At 39.5% G+C, this 27,151-nt stretch overlaps 1 protein-coding gene across 8 annotated transcripts in view; it reads right to left on the bottom strand.

Annotated features, from left to right (window-relative positions):
• Positions 1-27,151, bottom strand: part of UNC79 (unc-79 homolog, NALCN channel complex subunit) — a 218,381-nt gene that overhangs the window by 111,764 nt on the left and 79,466 nt on the right. For all 8 annotated transcript variants that reach the window (XM_080687550.1, XM_080687552.1, XM_080687553.1 and 5 more), the window contains 10 exons: positions 23,563-23,627; positions 20,026-20,114; positions 19,398-19,438; positions 17,276-17,304; positions 10,574-10,803; positions 8,366-8,537; positions 6,556-6,786; positions 4,332-4,522; positions 3,647-3,770; positions 1,133-1,273 (listed from right to left, as the gene is read on the bottom strand). In XM_080687550.1, the coding sequence (XP_080543676.1) occupies positions 1,133-1,273; positions 3,647-3,770; positions 4,332-4,522; positions 6,556-6,786; positions 8,366-8,537; positions 10,574-10,803; positions 17,276-17,304; positions 19,398-19,438; positions 20,026-20,114; positions 23,563-23,627 (1,313 nt within the window). The remainder of the gene's footprint in view (positions 1-1,132; positions 1,274-3,646; positions 3,771-4,331; positions 4,523-6,555; positions 6,787-8,365; positions 8,538-10,573; positions 10,804-17,275; positions 17,305-19,397; positions 19,439-20,025; positions 20,115-23,562; positions 23,628-27,151) is intronic.

The raw sequence follows: 27,151 nt of genomic DNA, 5'->3' as shown, positions 1-27,151 counted from the left end.
AAAGCAAACTATAAATGGCAGCTGGTTCCTATGAGGCAGATCTTTTAAAAAGCACTGAATACACTATGATCCCATGACTGTTATATTTTTTAATCCCCAGATGTCAGGTGGAATGATGGGGGGCCTGTGCTATACAGTGGGGAAAATGTAATGGAGAGGCTTGACAAAGAGAAAAATTAGAACAGTCCCTGCCCACCATCAGATGTGAGTCAACCTCTCGAAAACTGATCATGGTCTGGGAATGTCATTACATCAACCGAAATTCTATCAGGTCATCCACAGAAAAAGTATCAAAAACTTCCAACAAACTCTGGCCGGATAGCTCAGTTGGTTGGAGCATTGTCCCATACCCCAAAAGGGTGTGGGTTCAATTCCCAGTCAGGGCACATACCTAGGTTGTGGGTTCAATCCCCAGTTGGGGCATGTACAGGAGACAACCGATTGATGTTTCTCTCTCATCTCTCCCCCACCCCCTCTGGAATCAATAAAAAACATATGCTTAGGTGAGCATAAAAAAAATTTCCAACAGTTTTCATACACTTTGGACCAGATTATATTGACTTTTCTTATACACAAAGGTACAAAGGCATCAATAAAATGGGTTTAAAGGGGTTAATAAAATGGACTTAGTTGGTTCATAATGACAGTATCACTCATGGTCACCACCAGCTGATGGTATCTTCCCAAAACACAATAAAAAAAAAGAAAACATCCAAACTCTTCATCCCCAAAGTAAAGCAGCTATCTGCTCAGTAGCTGGTAAAGAATTCTTGTTTGCCAGGAGACACCACCCCCCCCAAAAAAAAGTACCCAAAAAGCGGTGTGGGTTTTTTGTTTTGTTTTGTTTTGTTTTGTTTTGTTTTTGCTTTCATCAAAGATAAGAGATAGCTAATAGGTATGTATAGGAGAAAAACTCAAAGGAAAATGAAAACTCAATAACAATTTATTACTAGTAATTACAGACTTAACCAAACCTTTATTAGATTAATGCTTTCTATTACTTATGTGCTTAAAAGTTTCCAGAGAGAGATAGAATGAAAAGCATTTTCAGAGAAGTTTACATGATGCTACTTTTAGACCCAGTATAATCTGCAAAATGTTAATAAGACAAAAACAGTTGTGGCATAATTACCCTTCGAGCTGCAATGTTCCCTGCCAATTCATTGACTCTTGATTTTCTTTGATTTGCCAGTTCTTTGACAGAATTAACTCCATCAGAAAACATACTTATTAATAGTTGAAGTGGGACCGTGATGTCTAACTCCGATAATACCTGAGGAAAAAAGGCATATATATCCCCCCAAAATATAACTTTAAAATTCAAATAAAACTACACTTAACATTTTTATCAGTGAACTATTGAACATAAGGACACTTAGCCTTCCACATATTCTATCAGCACAGTCATCCTCAATCTATTGTATTAAGAAAATCAATGGTACCACTGAACCCCACTCCCCATAACCAATAAATCATCATGTTCTTTCTATTAACACTTTGAAGTACCTCTTTATGTGGTCCCTCCTTTCCATGTCACTGCTAGTGCCTTAGCTCATCACCTTTGTCCTGGACTAGTAAAATCTGTGAGCATGTCCCCACTCCCATCTGAATGTCCCATCTGTTCCTGTTCCTTGAAGCAAGCTCAGGTATCCTGCCAAAATCAAGTTACCTTATCTGTAATGAATTTTCTGGAAAGAGATGCCTCTTTCCTTTGGGCAGAATTAATCCATTCTCTGCTCTGCTTTCTTAGAACTTTCTATATACCTTTATTAGAGCAAGTATCACTTTGCATTACATTTGATTATTTGATATTATCTCTCCCACTGTGAAGAAAGGAAGTAGGAGGAAAGGACCATTGCTTCTCAATTGTATCCCAGCACCTATTACAGTGACTGGCACAGAGGAGCTCTATAAATGTTTCCTCATCCTATATAATAAAGAGGTAATATGCAAATTGACCATCACTCCAACACACAAGATGGCCGCCCCCATGTTGTCAAAGATGTCCGCCCCCATGTGGACACAAGATGGCCAGCAGGGGAGGGCAGTTAGGGGCAATCGGGCCGGCAGGGAAGCAGTTAGGCATCGATCAGGCTGGCAGGGGAGTGGTTAGGGGGTGATCAGGCTGGCAGGCAGAAGCAATTGGGGCAATCAGGCAGGCAGGCAGGCAGGCAGGCAGGCGAGCATTTGGGAGCCAGCAGTACTGGATTGTGAGAGGGATGTCCGACTGCCCATTTAGGCCCTATCCCACCAGGATCAGGCCTAAATGGGCAGTCGGACATCACTCGAGGGGTCCCAGATTGGAGAGGGTGCAGGCTGGGCTGAGGGACACACACCCCTCCCCCATACACGAATTTCGTGCACCGGGCCTCTAGTTTAATTAATAAATGAGTCAACTCCAATCACTATATTGTTCTATTTCCCAAATGCTTAGACCAGTGGCTTACATCCTCTTTCAACTGTAGCACTACCTTCAAACCAAAGCTATGGCAAAGCCCAATCCATAAAACATGTAAACTGTAATAGTTTTAGCCACGGTGGGGACAGAGGTTTATAGCCCTGTCCCTAGACTGCACAGCTCAAAGGCTGTACAACTGAGTAACAACATCCAGCCATCTTTAGAAGAATTAGCTTTCCTAAAATGAGAAGTTATCTTATTGAGGCCTACCTTGGGATAAAAGTTAAAGTTCTAGGTCCCAAAGGTGACTTTTTTTTTAATGATCTCCTTTACTCTTTGTCATTTGTGAAACATACTATTCCTTGGTTTAGAGCCCAGAAAGGCATCTTCACAACTTGAAGAACTTTAGGGATCACATCCTTCCATGAAACAGAAATGTATCTGCACCCATAGCTAACCTCTACAGTGGTTCTGTCCTCCTTTTTAAAAATTGCCCAAACTTCGTATCAGATATTCAACTCAATTTAGTAAACTTTTAAGAATACCCACTAAATTCAAAACATGTGCCAGATGTTGAGAAAAGATGAAGGGAGTTATAAATTCAAAAATGAAAAAAATGTAGTCCCAGCTCTCAAGGCATTTATAACCATGAGAAGAGACAAAATTAACTGTAATATTAGACAGAAATAGTATTCACATAAAGAACTTGTGTGAATACTGGGGGAAGGAATGAATTCTGATGGGAAGATGGGGGGCAGTGAAGCAGCAGAAAACATCATAGATGAGATCATTTTTGAGTTGGATTTTAAAAGAGAAGCTGGAGTTCACAAATGGAGACAGGACAGAAAGTCATTCCAGGCTGAATGAACAGCATGAACTACCCCTTATATCAGTAGCTCTCAACCTTTCCAAGTAAAAGACCTATTTATTATCAAAAGTTTATCAGAATCCCACAACACAGCTAGTAAACTTTTAATATCTATTATGGAAAGATACATAAGGACCAAAAGCTACTATGAATTTAGTAATAGTACTACATAAATTTGTGTTTTATTAATAAATCACAACTATAGCTACATATATTTAAAATACAATTATCTATGCATATGAATTATTCGTCTACAGATAGTCCTCAGCAAACATACAGATTATGGACTCTGCAATAACTCCCTGCCGCTCTATCAGAGGATCTAAAGTTCATAGGCTAAGAACTAGTGCCCAAAATGATCAAAAGTATCATTCACTTACATGCAGCCACAGTAAAGCTTGTTCCTGCACAGAAGAAGGATATCCTGTGAACCGACAACTAATAAAGCCAAACATCTCTTCCATTGAAAAAGGTAGAGGACAGAGCTCAATGTCAAACATTTTGCTGGAAAGCAAAGCAACAAAAGTAAATGACCAATGGGCACATAGTAGGACCTACCGGTGCGTTTCTAATATTTATTTGGGAAGCCAAACACTTCAGATTAGTCTGTGTTCTGAATTGTTATTAGCATGTTTCATTTTACAGGAATAACTTGTGCCATTGGAATAGATATAAATAATTCATACGGTTGTTAATAGCATTAGTGTTCATATTCACATTAGACTTAATGAAAGTCATTGCATTTCTAAAGAATGAGAGTTGTTCCCCAGCATCCAAAAACATTTTCCTATTGCACGTTTCCCACTTTATTCAAACCATAATTATGTGTGAAAATAAGCAAATTATATGGTATATCTATTATTCCACAAGAACAAAATCTTTTCTGAACAATTCCAAATCATCTTAGAATGGTTTATAGCAACTCTTCCATTTGGGCCTTCAAGTTTCTCTACAGGATTTTGTTAAAAAGTAAGTGAGACTATATAAAAGGCTTAGCACAGTGCCTGGCTAATAAATGTTAGACATCATTATAATTACAGCGACTTCATTAAACTACTTACCCACCTTAATACTTCCCTGAATTCTTTTAACTGGTTATCTGGGACTTCTGTTCTGATGGCTTCCAGCCATTCCGGCATAATACACTCCCACACAGACTGATTGATCACATTGTAGGGGATCAGGCAGAGGATTCGGTTGAGACCCTCCTTCAGCTGAGTCACTGTGCTGCAAGACTTATCCCAGTATCCACCAACCTGATGGCATTCAACAGCCACAGAAGAAAAGAACAGAATGCACTTTGTTACAATTATATGCAACGATTCCATTATATCTGAATCCTGGGCCAAGTGTTCTCAGAGTGAGATCTGTAAGAATCTACCATCAGGATCCATTAGTTACCAAAAAAAAAGAAGAAAACCATAGTTACAAATAGATCCAAATATTAATCACAACTGAATGTGAATTATCCCACTGAAAATTCCAAAAAGGTCTTCCTACCAGGAATACTATTGGAGCATTCTATCTCTAAAGCTTGACAAACCCGTTACAAATATGTGCAGTTGTACCTGTACTTGAGAGAAAAACAGCTTTCTACTACTATAAACTTTGGTCCTTTTGGGTTTTGATCCATCAAAAAGCCCAAAAGAACTTTCCTTATCTTCCCATTCAAGTACTAAAAACCTTGTATCTGTGGGTATTGAGAAAGTTATTCATATCTGAGTACTCCTGCATATAAGTGTAAATAAACTTTATCTCTTCTCCTGTTAATGTCTGTTGCCAGTTAATACACAGGCCCCCAACCATGGGGCCCAAGTTAGAGAAGTTTTCCTTCTAATATAACCATTTCTTCGTATCTTCCAGAGTTAGATCACACCAGCCCTATGCTATTCAGAAATAAATAATAATAGAAAACACATCAACACAGTCAAAGAATGCCAGAAAAACCCAACCAGCGTGGCTCAGTGGTTGAGCATTGACCTATGAATCAGGAGATCACGGTTCGATGCCTGGTCATGGTATATGCCCAGGTTTCAGGATCAATCCCCATTGTGGGGCATGCAGGAGGCAACTGATTAATGATTCTCTTTCATCATTGATGTTTCTATCTCTCTCACCCTCTCCCTTCCACTCTGAAATCAATAAAAAAATTAATTTTTAAAAATAGAATGCCAAGAAGTGGGGAATTTCCATTATGCAAAAATCCAGTTTTATATGTGAGTCAGTAGGTGGCACCAAAGAAGAAGTGCATTTTGATAAATGCTCAAGTCCTGAAAATCTAACAAAAAAACTATGCTTTTAGATGGTCTGTGTTCTGTTTTATTCTTAAATGTCTTATTTAAAATGAAAATTGCCTCAAGATATCCTTGAAAGAAAACACATACATACACACACACACACACACACACACACACACACACACACTTAAAAAATACCTTGAAAAAAATTTCATATATTGCTGCCAAAAACTGACTCTGAAAAAAAAATTGATTCTGGATTAGACACAAATTATAATGTAGTCAAGAAATATGGGGTCTTCTCAACCATACATCTGAAGCCTAGGATCCACTGAGGCAGAGCAAAAGGATAAACACAGGGAAATTTGACCTATAAGTCAGAGGAGAAAACAAAAAAGATTTGGGAGAGCAAGGACTTCTACCATTCATCTCCAGAGATATCTGTGAAGCCACAGAAACTGCCCATAGTCAAACGCTAGCCTTTCCACAGACTGCAGCCCAGAAAAGAACTGAGCTCTAGCAACCTCACAGAGAGGCTTTTATTTTCTTGTTTCTTGATAAAAAATATTCAGCAATGTCAGGAAAGAATATTCCCTTAAATTCTTTTTTCAATGTATTTTTATTGATTTCAGAAAGGAAGGGAGAGGGCGAGAGAAATAGAAACATCAATGATGAGAGAGAATCATTGATTGGCTGCTTCCTGAACGACCCACACTGGGAATCAAACCCACAACCCGGGCATGTGCCCTAACTGTGAATCGAACTGTCACCTCCTGGTTCATAGGTCGACACAACCGCTGAGCCACGCTGGCCGGGCTAGATTCTTAAAGATACCTCACACATTCATCTTCCATTCTTCCCCATCCCAAACCAACATCAAAGCAGGACATCACCTAAAATGTGTCCACTACACTAAACTCATTTAGCTGTACCGACTGAAATATGAAGACTTTTCCTCTTCTACAGACACTGATAACACTCTCACAGCTCTGGTGGTGCTTCTCCCCAATCCTCCTCTCCCAGCCAGGCCCAAGCTGGAGGCCTCCACTTACCCTGGCAAATTCCATTGGTTTGGGAAGAAGGCACATGACCATGACATCAAAGCGAACATCACATACTGTTTTCAACCACTTGGTGACAAACTGAGGCTTCAGTTTTTCCACCAAACTTCCAACTTCATCATCCATCATGTAGGCTGTGGAGTGAAACCACTGGAACACCATGGCCACCAGCCTGGCCAAGCTTTCCGTAGGTGTGTTCTCACTGGGTGTGCAGAGGCTCACCTGGAAATAGACAAATTAGACTCTGCTTCAGCCTCCATCCATCGTTACATAATTATTCCATCTTCATTTAAAGGCAGAAAAAATAGTTTTCTAAATGATGGAGGCTCACTTATCTTAGAAACTTGGTTCCTCTCTACAAGGAGAGGTGGCTTGCAACAATCATTTCCCCTTAAGCTTGCACCTTCCAATAAGACTTTTCTCCTATAAGAAACATATTACACAATCTGCACTAGATAGATGCTTGTAGAACGTTAAGTCTACAAAGTAAAATTTCATAAATATCTTCAGTAAAAAAAATAATAATTACATACATTTCAGGTCTAACATGATCAGATTTAGCTGAGAATTTCTATCAGTAATAATTCTGAAATGTTAGAGCCCCCACCCCCTAATTCACCACTTTCTAAATAGACATTTTAAAACAGCTAATCATCCATTCATTCGTTTATTCTGAAATAATCTTTTATTGAGCAGTAGATTTGGATTCAGGAACATAAAAAATAAATAAAACCTTATCCTTGCCTTCAAAAAGCTCACAATAGTAGTCATCGGGTCATTAGACAATAAGTTCTAAGAACAAGACATGTGAAATCAACAACTGAATCCCAATGTGATTTTTTTTAAAAAAAAAAGACTTTTTCAAGTAACCATGTGAAAGCACAAGAGATGTATCACTATGGAGTCGTAATTCACATCTCTAATGGGCAGAAACAAAAGTCTGCTTCTCTGCAGAACTGGCAAATCCAGCTTGCCTGAAACTTTGGATTGTATGTTTGATCTTTACGGGATGAATGCTGCGGCTGAATCAGTCAATAGCAATCTAATTTCTTGTGTTAGTTTGGCTATAATTTTTTTGGCTGTTAGACAGACTTACAATAACTAAAAACAAAAAACAAAAAACTCCACAGAAGCTGACCTTTCAAGAAAAATGTCTTGTACACAAAAAATAGGATGTGAATGATCTGTAAATCATATTGAGTCTAATATTTCACAATATACCCTAGCTATTTTCCCATTTGTTTCCTGTCAAAAAGTGCATTTTAAACTGTCTAGAGCCAAGCACAGTAGATTTCAACACCTGGCTACTTATTAGAATCAACTAGAAAGCCTTTTAAAAGTTCTCAAGAATCTAAAGTGAAATCTGGGCATTGCCATTTTTTAAAAGATATATTTTTATTGATTTCAGAGATAGAAAGGAAGAGGGAGAGAGAGATAGAAACATCAATGATGAGAGTCATCGATCGTCTGCCTCCTGCATACCCCCTACTGGGACCAAGCCCTCAACCTGGGCATGTGCCCTGACCGGGAATGGAACTATGACCTCCTGGTTCATGGGTTGACACTCAACCTCTGAGCCACACTGGCCAGGCGGCATAGCCATTTTTTAAAAGCCTCCCCCATGAATCTAATGTGCAGCCCAGGGTTGAGTGCCACTGTCCAAGGTATCGTGTCCCATTACCAAGGTTAATTTTTCACCATTTACTATTTAACTTCTTTCAAAAGAAAGGCAAAATTCCTCATCAGTGTGATGTTAGAATGAGAAATAAGAAAGTAGAGAATAGTCAACTTTTTTTCTTACTAAGAACCATATTCCAAATTGACTGAGTAGCCGCTGGTCATGTTTATCGTCATCCTTGTTATCAAAGTCAGCGTTCTCCAGGGAATGGTGGGAAGAGGAAAGTCCCAGTTGCCGCCTGCGATTCAGCTCATGTTCCCGCTGCTCAGCGTGGAATTCAGCTTCTTTTAATAAGCTGCCAAAGAGGAGAGATTTTGTTTTTAATTTATTTTAGAGAGAGAGGTAGGGAGAAGGAGAAAGAGAGAAACATCAATGTGAGAGAGCAAAGTCAATCAATTGCCTCCCATACGCAACCTGGGTATGTGACCTCTCTGGGAATTGACTCTGTGACCGTTTAGTGTAATAGAACACTCTCCAACCAAAGGAGCCACATCAGCCAGGGCCAAGAGAAGAGATTTAAGTTAGACTATCGAAAAACACATTCCAGATCGTGACCTATTCAGAGCAATTATTTCATAAACACTTAGGCATCTTTTAAATTGGTAGGAGTTACTCCAAGAAGCCTAATTTCATTTCCTTACTGTTTTGTACACCATCCCCATTTTATAAATGAGCAAACTGAAGCACAAAGAGGCTACTTCCTCCAATCAATTAGAATCAAGCAGAAGATGCCTTCCGGCTTCCAGTTCACCACCCATCCCACCAGGAGTCAATGCTTCCCCTGTATCTAACGTGAAGCTGTGTGGACATCAAATGTATGATGCAAGGAGAGACTGAGGAACTTGTACCCAATGGAAAAATATCCAATATCTAGTATTCAAAACCTGAAAATGAGCAACGAAGGCTCCCTTTTCAATTTGCTAAATAAGTGGCAGTTTTTAAAAATAATACCCAATATTGGAAAGGGTATTCCAAAAACTAGCAATATCATACAGTACTGTTGGCATTATAAATTCATATACACCTTTTAAAAGTCAGTTTGGTAATGTAATAAAGCCATTAAAATATTCATTTTCTTTGCCCTCGTTAACCACATCTAGTCATCTACCCTAAGAAAATAAAAAATATAGAAACAGCACTATACACAAGAATATTTATCACTTATTATAATAGTAAAAAATTCAAAACATTCTAAGTATTTAATGGTGGAAAAAACAATCTAAATAAATAGTACGTATCCACTGGAAATTATAAATATGGAAACTACATAACAACATTGAAAAGAGCTAATAGTATAATGTTATATCAAAAAGAATTGTGGATACACTGGGATTCCAGCTAGAGAAATAAAACATGCATTTGAATAAAACTAGAAAAACATGTGCAGTATGGTTACTTTTTTTCTACTTCCAGAAATCTGCGATGTTTTATTGACAAACATTTATCTCATTTCTACTGTGTCAGCCACTGGGATGAAACAGAAAAGACTGAGTGCCTACCCTTAAATCTTGCGTCCTCATATTATTGCTTTACTTTTTAAGAATCTTGCCTTAATAAATATTATACAAAAAGAGAACAAGTCTAGAGTCTACCATTTCTAAAACTCCTTTCTTTGTCCTGCGAGAGAAGAAAAAGCCTGCAGGATCGGCCCCTGTCATACTCCACAGCAGGGGTCCTCAAACTTTTTAAACAGGGGGCCAGTGCACTGTCCCTCAGACCGTTGGAGGGCCGGACTATAGTTAAAAAAAAAAACTATGGACAAATTCCTATGTGCACTGCGGGCCCGGGACAAGTCAGCTGCTAAGCAGGACAGGCAGCAGCACCCGGAGGGCCGGATAAATGTCCTCAGCGGGCTGCATGTGGCCCGCGGGCCGTAGTTTGAGAACGCCTGCTCCACAGCCTCTGGTTGACCCCATTACTGAATTACCCAGAGTTCTCCCCACTTCGCAGCTGTCAGTCAAGCCCACCCTTTACGCTGGCTGGTGCCCCCACTTTATGGCCCCTAAGACTCAATGCTATACTATCACTGTGCTCACCATTCTGGATCAGAGTTACATGCTCCTGTTTTCATAGTCCCCACATAGGTAACCTGAGGGCACAGACGACACTGTATTCCCTTCTGCCTCTCAAGTGCCTTACACATGCCTGGCATAGAACTGGCATTTGACAAAAATATTTGTTGAATGAATGAATTAAAACATCATCATGGCAACACTGTGCTGGGCTGAGGGCACTTGAGTTTGAATTGAATTTACACATCTCAATGCGAGAAGGGTGGCTCCAAGCCAACGCGGTGCTTTCAGAACAAGTGACTAATCAACGGCCTGTTACCTAATCACGGCCTCCACAGCACAGACCAGCTCCTCGGCGCCACATTCTCGCGTGTTGATGGGAGGAGGGGAGGTCTGGTAAAGGTGGGTCTCGGAGGCAGCCCCCACTTCGTTACTGTGGTGATTCGAGTGGCATCTTTTGCAGTAGCGAACGGGCCTGTTTCCGTGACGATCGCAGCACCCTGCTGAAAAGCAGGTGACAACTGCTCTTCTGACATGGGAACTGCAGTTCTAGAGGCAAAGAAACGTGAAATCGATTAAAATGAATCGCTGAGGTAAATGTGGCTCAGAACGGGAAAGGATGGACACTAAAGGGGCCACCGAAAGTGGAAGTGCCACTGATTCCCCAAATGCAGGTGGTCTCTGACCCATTCGGGTTCAGTTCCAATTGAAAATGAAGGTGAGCAGTGTTGTCTATCAGTGTGGGGGGTGGAAACGTTCCGAATATGAGTGGGACTGAGTTGAAAAGCCCTCTGTCAAGTCACCTCCATCATGGGGGCTGGAGAGCTCTCTGGATTATTTTGTGTTAGTTTTTCAAGAATTTTCAGCAGAAATATGAAGGAAAAAAATTAAAACCACTCCAGAGAGAGCACATCACAGCACATCAGCACAGAAAAGGAATGATTGTAACCCCCAGCACACACATTCAAAATTATTCTACCCACCGCTGAAAGAGCCAGTCCCCACGGCAGCCCATCTGTCCTCGCTGCCTTGAAGGGCAGGGAGGGCGCTGCACTAGCTCAGGTGACGGCCCGGCCCCAAGCTGGCCTTTGCACTCCCACCAGGACTTCCTGTCAAAACCTTAAATGTACATCAACTGACACCACGGTAACAGCAAAATGCAGCAAAAAACCATTCCTAGAACCAGCTATTGTCCATCATCCACCCTCAGAAAGGAGTCAAAAGACGAAGTGACAGAACTGAGAAAAGTGAAGCAGCCTGGGATTCCGAAGTTCAGGGGCTATTGTCAGGTGTGCGCTGCCCGGAGGCAGGAGCGAGGCAGCCTCCGCACGAAGACGAAGCGATGCGAGGCGCTGTCTGGAAACATCCCTGACCTCCACCACAACGTGTGCCCCCAGCCTGTTAGACATGGGACCACTGCTCAACCGCTAGTGTCCAGCTTTTCAGTCTTTCAGTAGAGCTTAAAGAGATGTGAACACCTCTAGGGATATAATAGTCTAAGCCAGTGGTCGGCAAACCGCGGCTCGCAAGCCACATGCGGCTCTTTGGCCCCTTGAGTGTGGCTCTTCCACAAAATACCACGTGCGGGCGCACACGTACAGTGCGATTGAAGGAGTACCCTAATTAAGTTAATAACAATGTACCTACCTATACAGTTTAAGTTTAAAAAATTTGGCTCTCAAAAGAAATTTCCGTCGTTGTACTGTTGATATTTGGCTCTGTTGACTAATGAGTTTGCCGACCACTGGTCTAAGCCATTGTGAACTCAAGAGATTGGAGAACCCTCCATGACAGCTACTTCGGGGAGACAGAAGAAGGAATGAGGCAAGCACAGAACCTACAGCAAGACATTGCCAATGTACTGAGCTGTGGATCTGAACAACCATTTCAAAGTAAGGTTAGTTCCACTTCGATTTTAGCAAGGGGCTCTGGGTACTAGTGTGAAATCTCATTTGCTGAAAAGGATTCAGGCCAACAAATCACAAAAGCAAGTGAAAAATTTTATAATATTTTTCTCTGAATTCATAGTTTTGAAAGTTATTTGTTCAACTACAGTGTGTTTCTTCTGCATCTGAAGCCCAAGTCTTCTCTGGCATTCAAGTAGGCCCTGACTCCTCGGAAGGAGCTACATTTCCTGCTTTGTGTCCTTTCTTTCTCTTTTGGACATTAAAATTCATTCTGGAAGCTTAGCAATTTTTATTGGTTTGGGGCTCTCCTGCTCACTCACCAAACCAATACCACCCCACCAGCAGTGTGGTCTAGATCAGAGTACATCCGTAGTGTTGACTTCTGCCTTTTGGTGATAATCAGTCTTTGTTCCTCTGGGAGTCTTACTGTTATATAAACAATAGGATGCGGATATGGGTTTAGTGGTAGTTATTTGCTATAATAAAGGCCTGAAGTTTAAGGTCTGCAATTTCCCATCCTATTTTCTGGTCACAAATTGTTTACATTATTCCCACATGCAAATTCCTGACTGGAGGTCCAAGGTCTTCTCCTCTAAATGAAGCCCAGCTGTGGATGAGGCTCTTTGGGTTTGGTTTCTCAGATACGCCTCCTTGAATCCAGGCTTTGAATCTAGATGGGCTTGTGGCTACTTCAACCAAGAGAGTAAGGCACGAGTCATATGACTCCCAAGGCCAGGTTCTAAAAAGACGTGCAGCTTCCACCTGACTGTCTAGAACACTCTCTCTTCAGAAACGCCCTCCTTGGGACCCTTCTCAGAACTCTGCCATGGCCAAGCCCCATGGAGAGGCAATGTGTAAGTCTCCAGCCAACAATTCTGACTAAGCCCAGCCTTCAAGCCACCCCATCCCAGAGCTCAAACATACCATCTAGAAGCCTTTAGATAATTCCAGCCCTAAGCTATGCAAGTCTCCCCAGATGAGGTTTCAAACATCAAGTAGAGACAGCTTGTGGACTATGCCTTGAACAAAACCCTGACCCACAGTATCTGTGAGCATAATTAAATGATTGTTGTCTTATGTTGCTGCATTATGAATGAATCTTACACAGTATCTGGGTATACTACATATATTTGTATCTGGAATACCAACTGAAAGTCAACCTGCTTTAGCACCATGTGCCATCAATTCCAAGTAATAGCAGCAATAAAATACTTTGCCCCCAAATAACGTTTGGTTCGTCAAAGTTCTAAACAATTGCTGTGGTTCCTACTAGGTTTTAATAATATATTTACAAGCCATAGATGATCCTCAACCCATGTGGAGTCAGCTATATGCATTCATTTCAAAAATACACTGGAGAGATTTCCCTTCGATTTAGATTCCATTGGGCATGGTGTTCAAATGCTCACTATAGCCATCTGTTTCATTCACTGCTTTAAATTTTAAACATAGCCAAAACCGGTTTGGCTCAGTGGATAGAGCGTCGGCCTGCGGACTCAAGGGTCCCAGGTTCGATTCCAGTCAAGGGCACGTAACTTGGTTGCGGGCACATCCCCAGTAGGAGGTGTGCAGGAGGCAGCTAATCGATGTTTCTCTCTCATCAATGTTTCTAACTCTCTATCCCTCTTCCTTCCTCTCTGTAAAAAATCAATAAAATATATTTTAAAAAAAAATTTTTAAACATAAATAAATAACTCCAGATGGTCTCACAGAACAGAATTGAAATAAATCAAGTTCTATCTCTTATCTTGACAATCTTGATGTTTATTTCAAACTACTATTCAAATGTAGGAACATGTAATACCAAAAGTACAAACTGTGCCCAAAGTAAGCTCAAACAATTCTAAACTATTTTGAACTTAATGGAAGGTCTCCAAAATAATGTTTATATAAAATAAAATGTTTATCCTATATAATAAAAGCCCAGCGACCAAACAGCAGAAAGACCAGAATGACCGGTCAACCAGTCGCTATGACACGCACTGATCACCAAAGAACAGACGCTCAATGCAGGAGCTGCCCCCTGGTGGTCAGTGCGCTCCCACAGTGGGAGTGCCAATCAGCTGACCAGGATGAGCAGCTGCTCCTGCTGCAGCTGCTCAGCTGACTGGGATGAGTGAAGCTCCCACAGCAGTTGATCCCCACAAGGCCACGCCCCCCACCAGTGCACGAATCCCATGCACTGAGCCTCTAGTTAAAGAATAAGTAATAAAAATGTGCTAATTTGAAGCTTATTGCTAAAATGTTATAAAAATAATTTTATCACATAAAGGAGGAGAGTGTTAAAAAAAATTGTCTGCTCAGGGTGTCAAATATATTAGGTATATACTGCCAGAGTTGGAACATGCTGATTTACAAAATAAAGCTACTTCTCATCCTAGTCTCTTCAGCTTCTAAAAGATTCTCAAAGGAAGAATAAGGATAAAAATCGAATGAAAAATTTGCTAAATGGTGCTGGTTGGTTTGGCTCAGAGGTTAGAGCAGGGGTGGGCAAACTTTTTGACTCGAGGGCCACAATGGGTTCTTAAACTGGACCGGAGGGCCGGAACAAAAGCATGGATGGAGTGTTTGTGTGAACTAATATAAATTCAAAGTAAAGGAGCGGAGGGGAGAGCAAGAGAACCCTCCGCTCTTTCGGCTCTGCGAGCCGGATAGAACAGCCGAACGGGCCAGATCCGGCCCGCGGGCCGTAGTTTGCCCACAGCTGGGAGCGTCAGCCCATGGACCACAGGGTCACGGTTTTGATTCCCGATCAAGGGCAGGTACCTCAGTTGTAAGCTCTATCCCCTTCCTTGGACCAGGGCACATACAGGAGGCAACCCATCGATGTGTCTCTCTCACATCGATGTTTCTCTCTCTCTCCCACCTTCCACTCTCTATAAAAAAAAAAAACAATGGAAAAAAATATCCTTGGGTGGGGATTAAGTTTAAAAAGTTTGCTGAATGACTGTATGATCCTTTGTTAAAATCTCAGAAAGATATAAGGTGATGTCCAGTTGAGCCTCTCAGCTACAACAGGGCTTCTAATAATTTTAAGGACAGACTAAAATACCCAAAGTATAGAAAGAACTGTCTCAAAAATAATTACATACATGGCTTTGGGGGGCACAGAACCCCAATAAGATTTACTGAAAACCCACAAAGTTTTAAAGTCACACTAGCAAAAAAGCACCATCAACTCAGACTACAGGGGACAGACCCAGCTCCACATGAAAATAGGTCTGTGAGGCTCTCCCCCACCACCCCCCCGCCCCCCCACTACACGCAGGAAGCAGCCTGAGAGAGTTGTCCAGCTGCCACACGGGCCTCGTATGGAAAAGGAGAGATGTCTCAGAGAGTGCAGCAAGATGCCCAGGAAGACAACAACGGATTTGAGAACTATCCCCAGAAAGCAAAACCAGATTCCATGTAAGGCACATTCATATGATGTGTTCCTGGCTGGAGCTGCTACAGACCAGTGACTGCTCCCTGCTTCCTCTTCCTCGTCTTGAACAGAAGTCTGTCGCTGCTATCATGTCCCTGTCTCACCATTGTGTGTTGGGTGTGTACAGAGCAGACGTAACTTGCCTCTTTAGTTCACAGGTCACTGGATCAAGAGAATTTGCACCCCAAGAGTTTCATCAGTGACCAGACCAGATGCAGATCACAAGATAATGCACTTTCCGCCTGAAGTCATAAATGGATAAAACTTTTGCACGTCTTGTAAGGTGCTGAAAATATTTTGCATTTGTAGAGAATGTAAGAATGTAATGTCTAGAAGGTGGATTGTGGTGGGTTAAATATGACCACAAAATTCTTGCCGCTATATAAAAGGGAGGAGTTTATTCCCCCACTCCTTGAAATGGGGCTGGCCTTGGAACTTCCTTTGACAACAGAATGAAGCAGAAGTGATGCTGCGTGACTTCTGAGCTTCGGTCTCAAAAGGCCTTCCAGCTTCCTCTCTTATTCTCTCAGCACCCTGCTACCACATGAACAAATCCAGCCTAGCCTCCTGGAAGATGAGACACCTAATGGGAAGAGGGAGGGCTAGACACCCAGTCATCACCACCATTCCAGCCATCCCAGCGGAAGCCCCAGATGGGACAGTGAGGTCATCTGGGACCAGCTAACCCCCAGCCTACTCACCAATGGATACAAATGCATGAGTGAGCCTCTAGGAGTTTGTCAAAAGAAGCTTAGCTGAGCATAACCAAATTGCCAACCCAAGGAACTGTGATCAAATAAATGTTTATTGTCATAAGCCATGTGGCAATAGATAACTGAAACAGCCCTCCAAAGGTACTCATTCATGACTAACACCTAAAAAGTTTAAATGACCTGTACATGCTAGGTGAAAATAGAGCTGGCCAGAACCCAAGTATCTCAACAACTAATACAAAGTTCTATATAGGACACCATACTACCTTCTCTTGTACTTTCCACAACAAGTAAAAAGATGGGTATGGATTAGAGGGGCTTAATCACAAGGAACAACAACAGCCTGTAATTATTGGAATCGAGAGTCTAGGTCAGTGGTCGGCAAACTCATTAGTCAACAGAGTGGCAAACTGCGGCTCACGAGCCGCATGCGGCTCACGAGCCGCAGTTTGCCAACCACTGGTTTAGGAAAACTGTCATGAAAGGTGGCTAATGAAATTTGAAGATGGAATCTTTAACTAGAGATAACATTTAATTTACATATAAGTGAATATTTTCCATATATAGTTGGTCTGAGTATGTTTAACACATATATTAGCCTGTTTCCACTCCACTTCAAAACAATAAAGATGTTTAGCATATAAGCTACATCATTAACCAAAGTTAAGTTGCACAGATTATACTGTCATTCAAACCTTTTGTAATTAGAATTATATTCCAAAGAAATGCATAGCTTTTATTTCAGGTAACTTATCAGAAATATTTGTGCATAAGATTGGTGAGCAAAAGCAGAAATGGAAATAGAGACCATTCGGATACAGCAATCTTGCATGCTAATTACTTCTTTTCCCCTTTACAAATACAGTGACATGTACATACTGGGAAACCATGGTGCAGAAATGAGGCAGATGTCAATGAATGAATTTACATACAAACACAGCAACTCATGCCCCACCACACAGATGGTTTGCTCTTACCTTCTTCTGACATATGGCAGATATTTCAGCTGTAAGGGGAAGGTACACAAAATATCAACAAAGAAAGAGAGCCCATTTTCAACAAGGGCAGCCATGAAGAGGAGTAAAAACAAGTTTTGTAATACAACCTCTACACTTAGACAAAACAGCTCCTTCCTTGTCTCATGAATTATCATCTATTTATGTTTAATAAGATTAAAAAACACCTTCATGCTGCAAATACTTCCCCTGTTCTTATAAGTAACTCAACCTTCTCAGACATGACCTGGAATTCAGATAACTTTCTCCTCACCTCCTCATTTGACAAAATTGAGGGCCATTATGGTTGCATGACTTGTTCAGGATCACCCAGGCTGTCAATGGGGGAGGTAGATCAACCAATATGTGTATGGATCGCTCTTTACTGCTATTCCATTATACTATGACACTGAGTTGATGTGATGTATTTAGAGCTTTATCTTAGACAGGAGTTTCTATACAGAAAAATCTTACTATTTCAATTACTTAGAGTTGAACTATCCATTTATACCAGGCCTGTCCTAGTGTAAAATCAGCTGCATGCTTATTTAAGAGAAAGCAATTTTCAAACCCACGGATTGACCAGTTGGCGTAAGGCTGCCAAACTACTGTCTACTTTAGGATTGATTTTAATGAATAGCTGAAAACTCTTATGAGTGGGCATACAAATGATTTCTGTGAAAAGTGATGCTTGAGAGTACTTGAAAATAACTTTTCCAAGAATGTTAGCATTTCCCTTGAAAGAGCAAGTGTTCAAAAAATGGACTGAACTATTATTTACAGTATAGTCTATGTTCCAATTATTAAAAAGAACAAAGATAGCCCTAACAGGTTTGGCTCAGTGGATAGAGTGTCGGCCTGTGGACTGAAGGGTCCCAGGTTCGATTCCAGTGAGGGGCACATACCTTGGTTGCAGGCACATCCCCAGTGGGGAGTGTGCAGGAGGCAGCTGATCGATGTTTCTCTCTCATCGATGTTTCTAACTCTCTATCCCTCTCCCTTCCTCTCTGTAAAAAATCAATAAAATATATATATTTTTTAAAAAGATCAAAGATAAATGTCTCCTAAACTTTGTCTGGAAATTATGAATTAGTGGATGCCAACTGATTGAAATTTACAACTCGGTTTTTAATACTAGTTTTGTGTAATTAATGTCTATTTAACAGTTTGCTACCTTAGAGTTTATCTTAATCTGTCTAGTTAAATAATAAAAAGTTACTGTTGCCCCGCCAGTGTGGCTCAGTGATTGAGCGTCAACCCATGCACCAAGAGGTCACTGGTTTGATCCCAGGTCAGGACACATGCCCGGGTTGTGAGCTCGATCCCCAGCAGGAATTGTTTTTTAAATGAGGTCTTTCCTACCCTTCCATTATCTTCCTCTAAAGCCATTTATCGAGTTCCCCCTGTGTGCCTATCTGTACTCAGTATGCTCCCAGCTTTTTCCACCTTTCATCTGTCCTTTGCTTTCCAGTACTTTTCCTGGTCACTGTCTCCAATTAAGTGGCTGGAATACCTGCCTCCCAGGGGTAGAAGAGAACTACCTTATCTATCTGATCTGTCAACTTACCGGGCTTCGCTTTCAGAACTCTAACAAACTACAAGCATTACAATCTCATCTCCTCATTGAGATGGGTCAGATATACTTTATCCCCATTTTACTGATGAAGAGACTAAGTGTCAGAGTGATGAAATGATTTTCCCTAAAAACACAGTTAGTAATAGTGGCAGGAGAAAGTCCGATTATTTAATGTTGTTCCCACTAATGTTCCTTATTCCCTTTCTGACCTGGCAAACATATCATTGGTAACACCATTATATATACATAAAACCTCTTAAAACATAATTCAGCAGGGCTTTAATCATACGGAATTCTAATTCCAAAATCTCCCCTTAATTTGGGTAGAAATGATACCTCTTCCCTCATTATTAAATGTGTAGGCATATTACAAGCAAGAAATTGATATAATGCTTCATATCAATGAATATTAATAGAATATAATACTTTGGTTACTGTCTGTTAAATAAAATAGTACAAAAGGAGACAAATCAACCATGCCATTAGTCATGATTACTCATGATTCATTCTTTCTGAAGTAAACCATACCTTGAGGCAGAAGAACATCAATCAACCATTCACTGTGGTCCCTATGAAGAAAAACAAAATTCATTTTTTAGCTTCTTAGCGATGTTTCCCTTCCACATGAATGTTTATAAGCTACACGCTATTGCTAAAAGGCTTTTAATAGAAAGGAAGTGTAATTAAGAGCATTATCATAATAAACTTTTTAAATGTCTAATGCATTCCAGATAAATTATAAATTATAGGCATGTCATCATATTCAGTTCTTTAAAGGATACTTTCCAGATGCTAATTAAGCCAACCAAAATACATCATGATTTGCACACAGCTGAGTGTGATTCTGTGAAGCTAACAAGCAAACATGAACCCACATGAATTATCTGTCATGTTTGAAAACCAGTTTTTTCTCTGTGGCCTTTTCAACCAGGCCGCTGCTTCCGTAAATGGAACTACTTCCTTCTGTCACACACAGAACTAGTGCAACTCCGCAAAGCTAAAATCCTTCAAATGGAAGTTTGCTACATATTACATATCCGACAAAGCAACCTTTAGAAACCAGAGAGGCTGATGGGAAATGTGGATGATGTAACCGATTTAAGTCCAAGTGATTGTTCTTATCGCCTCATTGTCGCCCTGCTTCCTTTATACCTACCCTGCCACCCTCTGGCTGCATTCTTCACAGAGGTACAGTGGGGGTGGTTTATCGCCCAAAGCTACGGACAGGGAAGGGTCTACACACATCTGAAACACATGGAAAGACACAATGAACTCTCCTGTCCTGTCTGTCACACTCCTCATATCACGAGCACACATGTTCCAATACTGACAGGGTTTCAAAAGCAAAGCGGAATAAATATGTTTAGTAGAACCCGTTCAACCAGTAACCATTTTTCCTGCACTGGCCCATGAGTCCACACGGTTGACTTAAATGTGGCTATTCTGGTTTTTCATTTCGCTTGTTATTTGCAATTCTAGTAACAAATAGTTCAAGAAATCTAATCTCATTCCCACAAAGATAAAAAAGGATCTTGTTCAATGGCTGCTGAAATTGCCTCTATATTACTCATACAGTATTTCCTTCTCTAAAGTGGTAAACGAAGTGTCTCTCTTTAAGAAAAGAAAAATATATTAAGATTGAAAATCATAACTGTTACCAAAAAGCTAGCAGAAACCTCATTCATAAAATTTAGCTTTGAATCTAACAATGAATGAGTCACTTTTCACACACTGGAATCTAAGTTCTACATTAATCATGCAGTGTTTCATTTCCAGGTGTGTGGTTTTTTTTCTTCACACGGAACCTGTCGTTTGTTTAATCCTGCTGTGCCCTGTTCAGTTTTGGATTATTTATGGCTGAGTTTTCATTAGCCTAAGCACAGAGATGAAAAGCGTTCATTTTACAGTTGAGCATTAGGATATTTTTAAATATCTGGATATTTTAAATCAAGTGAACAAAACATTTAGATTACTAGCTGAATTTTGCACTTTGCATCAGTTTAAGTTTCTATGACTTACCAAAGTCATTTTGAATTCTGTTCCTGCCCTTCAAGAAATAATCAATCCATGCTATAGCCGATTATGTAGTAATATGCCACAAATTCTTCTGGAACATCCTTCTGCCTTTTCTTTGGTTGTTTTTACTGATTTGAAGTGGGGCGGGGTGGGAGGAGGGGAGGGAGAGATGCACCAAACTTATAAGCCAAACAGCCTGTCATTTAAAGTTAAAACCCGGAGGTGTTTCAATGATTGGGGAAACAGGCGTTATTATTCCTAAATTCAAATAATTATACCATCTAAATCTGTAAATTATATGTTTCCTGATGCTAAAGACCAACCCATATGAAATTTTTTCTTAGTAAGTTTCATTCTTCCTTTGATAATTACTTTTTGATATGTTAAAAATCAGGGATTGCTCTAGCTGGTTTGGCTCAGTGGATAGAGCGTCGGCCTGCAGACTGAAGGGTCCCAGGTTCGATTCCAGTCAAGGGCATGTACCTTGGTTGCGGGCACATCCCCAGTGGGGGGTGTGCAGGAGGCAGCTGATCAATGTTTCTCTCTCATCGATGTTTCTAACTTTCTATCCCTCTCCCTTCCTCTCTGTAAAAAAATCAATAAAAAATATATTTAAAAAAAAATCAGGGATTGGCCGATGTTCTGTAAATGGTCAGAGAATGAATATTTCTGGCTTTGGGTGCCACGTGTTCTCTGTCATAACTAACTACTCAAACCCAGCCGGCGTGACTCAGTGGCTGAGCGTCAACCTACGAACCAGGAGGTCACAGTTCGATTCCCAGTCAGGGCATATGCCCAGGTTGCGGGCACAATCCCCAGTGTGGGGCTTTCAGGAGGCAGCTGATCAATGATTCTCTCTCATCACTGATGTTTCTAGCTTTCTTTCCCTCTCCTTTCCTCTCTGAAATCAATAAAAAAAAATATATACTTAAAAAAAAATTAACTGCTCAACCCTTCTATTGTAGCATGAAAGCAGCCACAGATGATATATAAGCAAATAAATAGAACTTTATTTACAAAGATCTGGCTGGTTTGCTGACTCCTATGTTAGAGAGTTATCTGAACTCCAAACTATTTCATAAAATGATTTTCAAATAGTAAAACTAGAAGCAGAATGTGATAAAATGAACTATAAATTCCAACGTATTTTCATTGTAATTCCTATCCCCACACTTGGCTTTTGCCCCAAATGTATTTTTGTTTTTTACAATCTATTGCAATAAAAATAAATGTTACTTTTCTATTTGGCAAATCATTGCTGCCTCGTGGTATAGCTGACTATTATGGAAATATAAGGCTTTTTGTGAGGACAAATCAGTTTTCTCTGAGTCTTTCCCATGCGCCCCAGGTAGACCTCTTCTTCACCTTTCCTTTCATTTCTAATGAGTCACTGATACCTCTGTCAGGTACAGGTTTTTGTTCACTCCACTCAAAAGGAAAAACTCCTAGGATGTTAGAACTCAATAGAGATTAGCTAGAAGACCTCTAATGTGTTCAATGCATTCATTAACACGATCCATCTGATTTATGACTAATAATGTCAATTCTGATCTACTCTGAACAGATCTGTTTACACCCATATTAATATGTTCATATCTGATCTTGCATTAAAAATATTGTTCTCTGTTCATAAATATATTACCAATGTAGAAGTTAGGGAAAATGGAGAAAAGGAAAGAGGAAAACTTAACTACTTCAAAAACCCTCCATCTCAATGCAATCATAGTAACTGACGTTCTGATGAGCATTACTGGTGGTTTTTCACTATGAATATAAATATACAGATACGCAATTTTTAAACTAAATTGGCATCACACTATACAATTTTATAATTTCTTTTTCATTTAACATTATTCCATTTGCATCTGGAAGCTGGATACCCTTGATCTACATGTCCTACGGTCACATCCCTGTGCATGTGGGAAGTGCTCATATTGTAAAGAAAGCACAATACCACGCAGACCTGTTGTCGTGAAAAAACATGTCAACTAACAAGAGTGTTACTTTTCTGGGAAGTATAAAGTGAAAATATAAAAGACTTTTTTATATTTTCAGAAAGTAACATTTGGGGGATGATAAAAAATGTTTTGGAAAAAGAAGAGGTGGTGGTTACATAACATTCTGAAAGTGCTAAATGCTACTGAATTGTTCCCTTTAAAACCATCAATTTTATGTTACATGAATGCCATCTCAATGTTTTAAAATGACAGAAAGTAGGATGGTTTGGCCTATCCTGGAGGACTGGCTAAAGGGAACAGCCTGTGAGAAAAGTAAGGCCAGGCCAGAGGAGTAGACTGGGCTGTCTGCATTAAGAGAGGGAGAAAATCTGATTTGTGGTAAGTTCTGTAAGTGGGAGGCCAGAAATCATCAGGAAGTCAGAGGACTCCTGTGAATGCAGTATGACATAAAACTAGAAGGAAAATAACTGAAAAAAAATCGGATAGAAAGTACCTCCTTCCTGTTGACATCTGAGCAAACCTAAAGAGGGCATTGTGACAGGCAGAAAGAAGGACCGATATAAAAACTAATTTCAATTATGGGACCCAAGTAACTCTCACACTGTGAAGAATTAAGCTGAATTCCATGAATAACATATAAACTAACATTTCATTCAACAACTTGCTGACAATTTGACCACTGGCAATACAATGTGAGAACAGGTCTAATAAAACAGTACCTTCACCGCTGGTTTGTTAATTGCGTTGTGGCATTCAATGTGCTGACAGTGGATGGGATTCCAAGCTGTAAAGCAAAGCATAACTGATGAATACTTCTCATTGAAATTATTTGTGCCCTAGTAAAAAACACAGCAGATACTTCATTAGTTTTCTTTTACCTAAATAGATTCATCATCAGAAGCCTTCCTAAAATGAATTTTAAATATATGAAAAATTTTTAAATTGAGCAAAGATATCACAACTCCATCATCCATTTTCCTATGGGAGGAGACAATCTAATATAAGATGGCATACACAATAGCAAATATTACCTCACAATGATATACCACTGCTAAGTTCTCTATGATTTCACTGGATCCTCCCAACAACTCTGTGGGATAGATACAGCAGATCATTAACCTCATTAAATATCTGGGTAAGTTACAGTTAAAAAGGTTAAGTAGCTTGCTATGATCACAGAATTAGTAAATGATTAGGTGAGAACTAGTCTAGTCTAGCTAGGACTAGAACTTGGTTCTTGACACTCTGCTCTTTTCACTATAGTATATACTATGCTAAACATCCTAGATTTTTGGCACGAGGCAGTGTTTCAAATTGATAGCAATTGAAATGAATGATAAAGCAGCTTCCACCATTCCATTTGCCACCCCACCCCATCAAATTGGGAGAGCGGAAAGATGACTTTCTTGCCCAAATGAAATGCAGCTCTCTCTCACACATATGACCCACAAATTAAATCTCTGCTAGTTTGCTAATACCCAACTCCTTAACACAGTACAACACACAGAAAATGAGGATAAGAATCCAGATGATTCTGTAGCCCAAAGCACTTAGCTAACATTAAAAAAGTAATAGAATTATAAGTTGAAAGTAGGACATTTTTCTAAATTGCCATATTCTAATCTTATAGGACCATGTTTGGCCTAATATAGAAGAATTTGCAGGTGAGAGGACATTGTTACTTAGTTACATATCAAATTATAATTCAAAAATATTTACTATTAATGATTCAGCCTAATTTATGCTCCAAACATTTTATAAAATTTTCTATCTAAAAGTATTTTAACTTCAAATATTCTATTTTCAATATTCAAATATTGTTAGACTAAGCATAACATTTTGTGTCTAATTTGCAATTCAAGAAAATACAATCAACAGAGCCACTGACCTTAAAAAATATACAAAGACAAAAAATTAAGTAAAGACCAAAACCACTACTCTTATAACAGTATTATATTGATTATATTTTTAGAGAGCAAGAAAGAGGAAATGAGTAATAGTAAGAAATAGATGAATGAAGAAATTATTTGAATATAGGCATTCTATAACTATAAGATTTGATTCCTACATGTGGAAAAGTCAAGATGAATACAGAGAGTAGCAACAAGTTTTCTTGTGTAATTAAAGAAACCTAAAAAAAAAAGAGTGCCTTTAATCAGTATAGGAGTTCCAGATACATAGGACATGTAGCCTCATTTCTCCAAACCCAAATTCATAACAGATATCACTAATCCATAAGAGCATTCCATTCTGCTGAGTCTAGAAATGGCCTTAGAATACTTCTCAAAACTGAGCTTTAGGAAGTCACCACTAATCCAAGATAAAACCATCTCTGAATCTATGTATTATGAGAATATCTGCAGAGCACTTTACAAATATCAAGGTGATTTTTCTTGACATTTTTAAATAAAAGTAATATTCAAAATATGTAACAACTGCTATGGCATAGGCACAAAGAAATCAGACTTGCCATAGCCATAGAACTTGATTAAGGCTATAAAGACTCCTGTTCTGCCAGAGATTAATGCTTTATATGTGGATGGTGGAGATATGCAGGAGATCCTATTCCTATAAATTTTTATTCCATTTTTACAGAATGAAACTGAATTAAGAGCAGATAGTAGAATTTTTAATTTAAGTTCACCAAAGTCACACTATAGTTAAGCTTACTAGAATAGTGATTCTTAGCTTTGATTGTGTTTCAAAAATCATCTGTCAAGGCTTCAAAAATATGATGCCTAGACCCCCTGTTAGATCTACTGAATCAAAATCTCTGAAGATAGAGCACCGGTAGTTGTAATTGGGAAAAACATTACAACTGATTGTAATATATACTTTACCATAAGGCAAATATAATAAAGATAGATCTCCCTTCATTTGAAAATAAAAACAAAAATATAGCATAAAAACATGGCAGACAAGAGTTCTGCTTCTTACTATGACAGAGTAACTGGTATTGGACGTGCCCTCCTACCATAAAAACTAAAAAAATGGAAAATATATATGAAACAACTATATTCAGAAATCAGACTACATGTAGTACAGGACAATGATCCTTGAGAGAAGAGAAATTATGAAATGTCTTCTACAACCACCCTGGCTTTCTCCCTGAAAGCAATTTTCAGACCTTGCCCTAGAAGAGGAAATATAAGCACAGTAGGTTGGTTTTATTGAGTTGAGGGGACAAAAACTGGCGTTTAGAGAGGCAAGGTGACTTAAATTTGCTGGGTAGAGTACCAAAGAAGAAGGAGTTGAGCAAAGTACGAGCTCCAGAAATCTGAGTAGGAGTCCTTTGCGGGGTTTGGCTTTATACTAAGCTGAACATGTGTAAGACAAAACTTAATTGGGCTTCATAGAGAACAATTATGAGGGATTTATAACCTGATAATTCCTATATCTCATATAGGGTTGGGAAATATTCAAGTTCCAACCAGCCAGAGTGGAGGGAACTCAGTAAAAACCTGAATATTCAATGGAGACTCTAGAAAGTCATGTCATAGTAGAAGAGCTGAACTAACATTAGTGAAAAAGCTACCCCAGGCTTACCCTAACAAAGCATAAGAACAAGCCTTGGAAGGGTTAAGCTAATCCACCAGTAACTTGACTGTCAAAAGAAACTTTAACACACTATAATGGAAGACAACAAAATCCAGACACTTCATAATGTAGTATTCTTGAAGTCCAGCATCCAGTCAAAAATTAATATTTGAAAAGGAAAGAAAATGTAACCCATAATTGGGAGAAAAACTGGGCATTAGAAACAAACCCAGAAATGTGGTAGTTTTGGCAAACAAGGACTTTAAGACAGCTATTGTAAGCATATTTAAAGAAAAATATGAACACTATGAGGCTAGATATTAAAGATATAACAAAAGGACCAAATGAAACTTCTAAAAATTAAAAATACCAAAAATGAAAAATTCACTGAATGGGAGTAATGGCAGCTTAGACAATGTAGAAGAAAATATCTGTGAATTAGGAGACATAACAACAAAAACTACCCAAACTGAAATACTAGAAGAAAAATAAAGAGAGCTTCAGTGAGCTGTGGGAAAATATCAGGCAGAGTAAGCAAGTGTGTTTAAAAGCCAAAATGGTGCAACAGGGGCAGGGAGTGGTGATTATTTGAAGAAAAAATGGCCAAAATTTTGCAAGTTTGATGAAAACTATAAACCCACAGATCCAAGAAGCTCAATGAATCTTAGGTAAAATAAAAGCAAAGAAAATCACACCAAAACTCATTAAAATCAAACTGATAAAACCAATGATAAAGAGAAAATCTTAAAAGCAGCCAGGAAAAAAAGACAC

Source organism: Plecotus auritus, assembly GCF_963455305.1.
Source record: "Plecotus auritus genome assembly, chromosome: 1".
NCBI classification, from domain to species: domain Eukaryota; kingdom Metazoa; phylum Chordata; class Mammalia; order Chiroptera; family Vespertilionidae; genus Plecotus; species Plecotus auritus.
The sequence above is the reverse complement of the archived record's forward strand: the minus strand, read 5'-3'. Positions and strand labels throughout refer to the sequence as shown.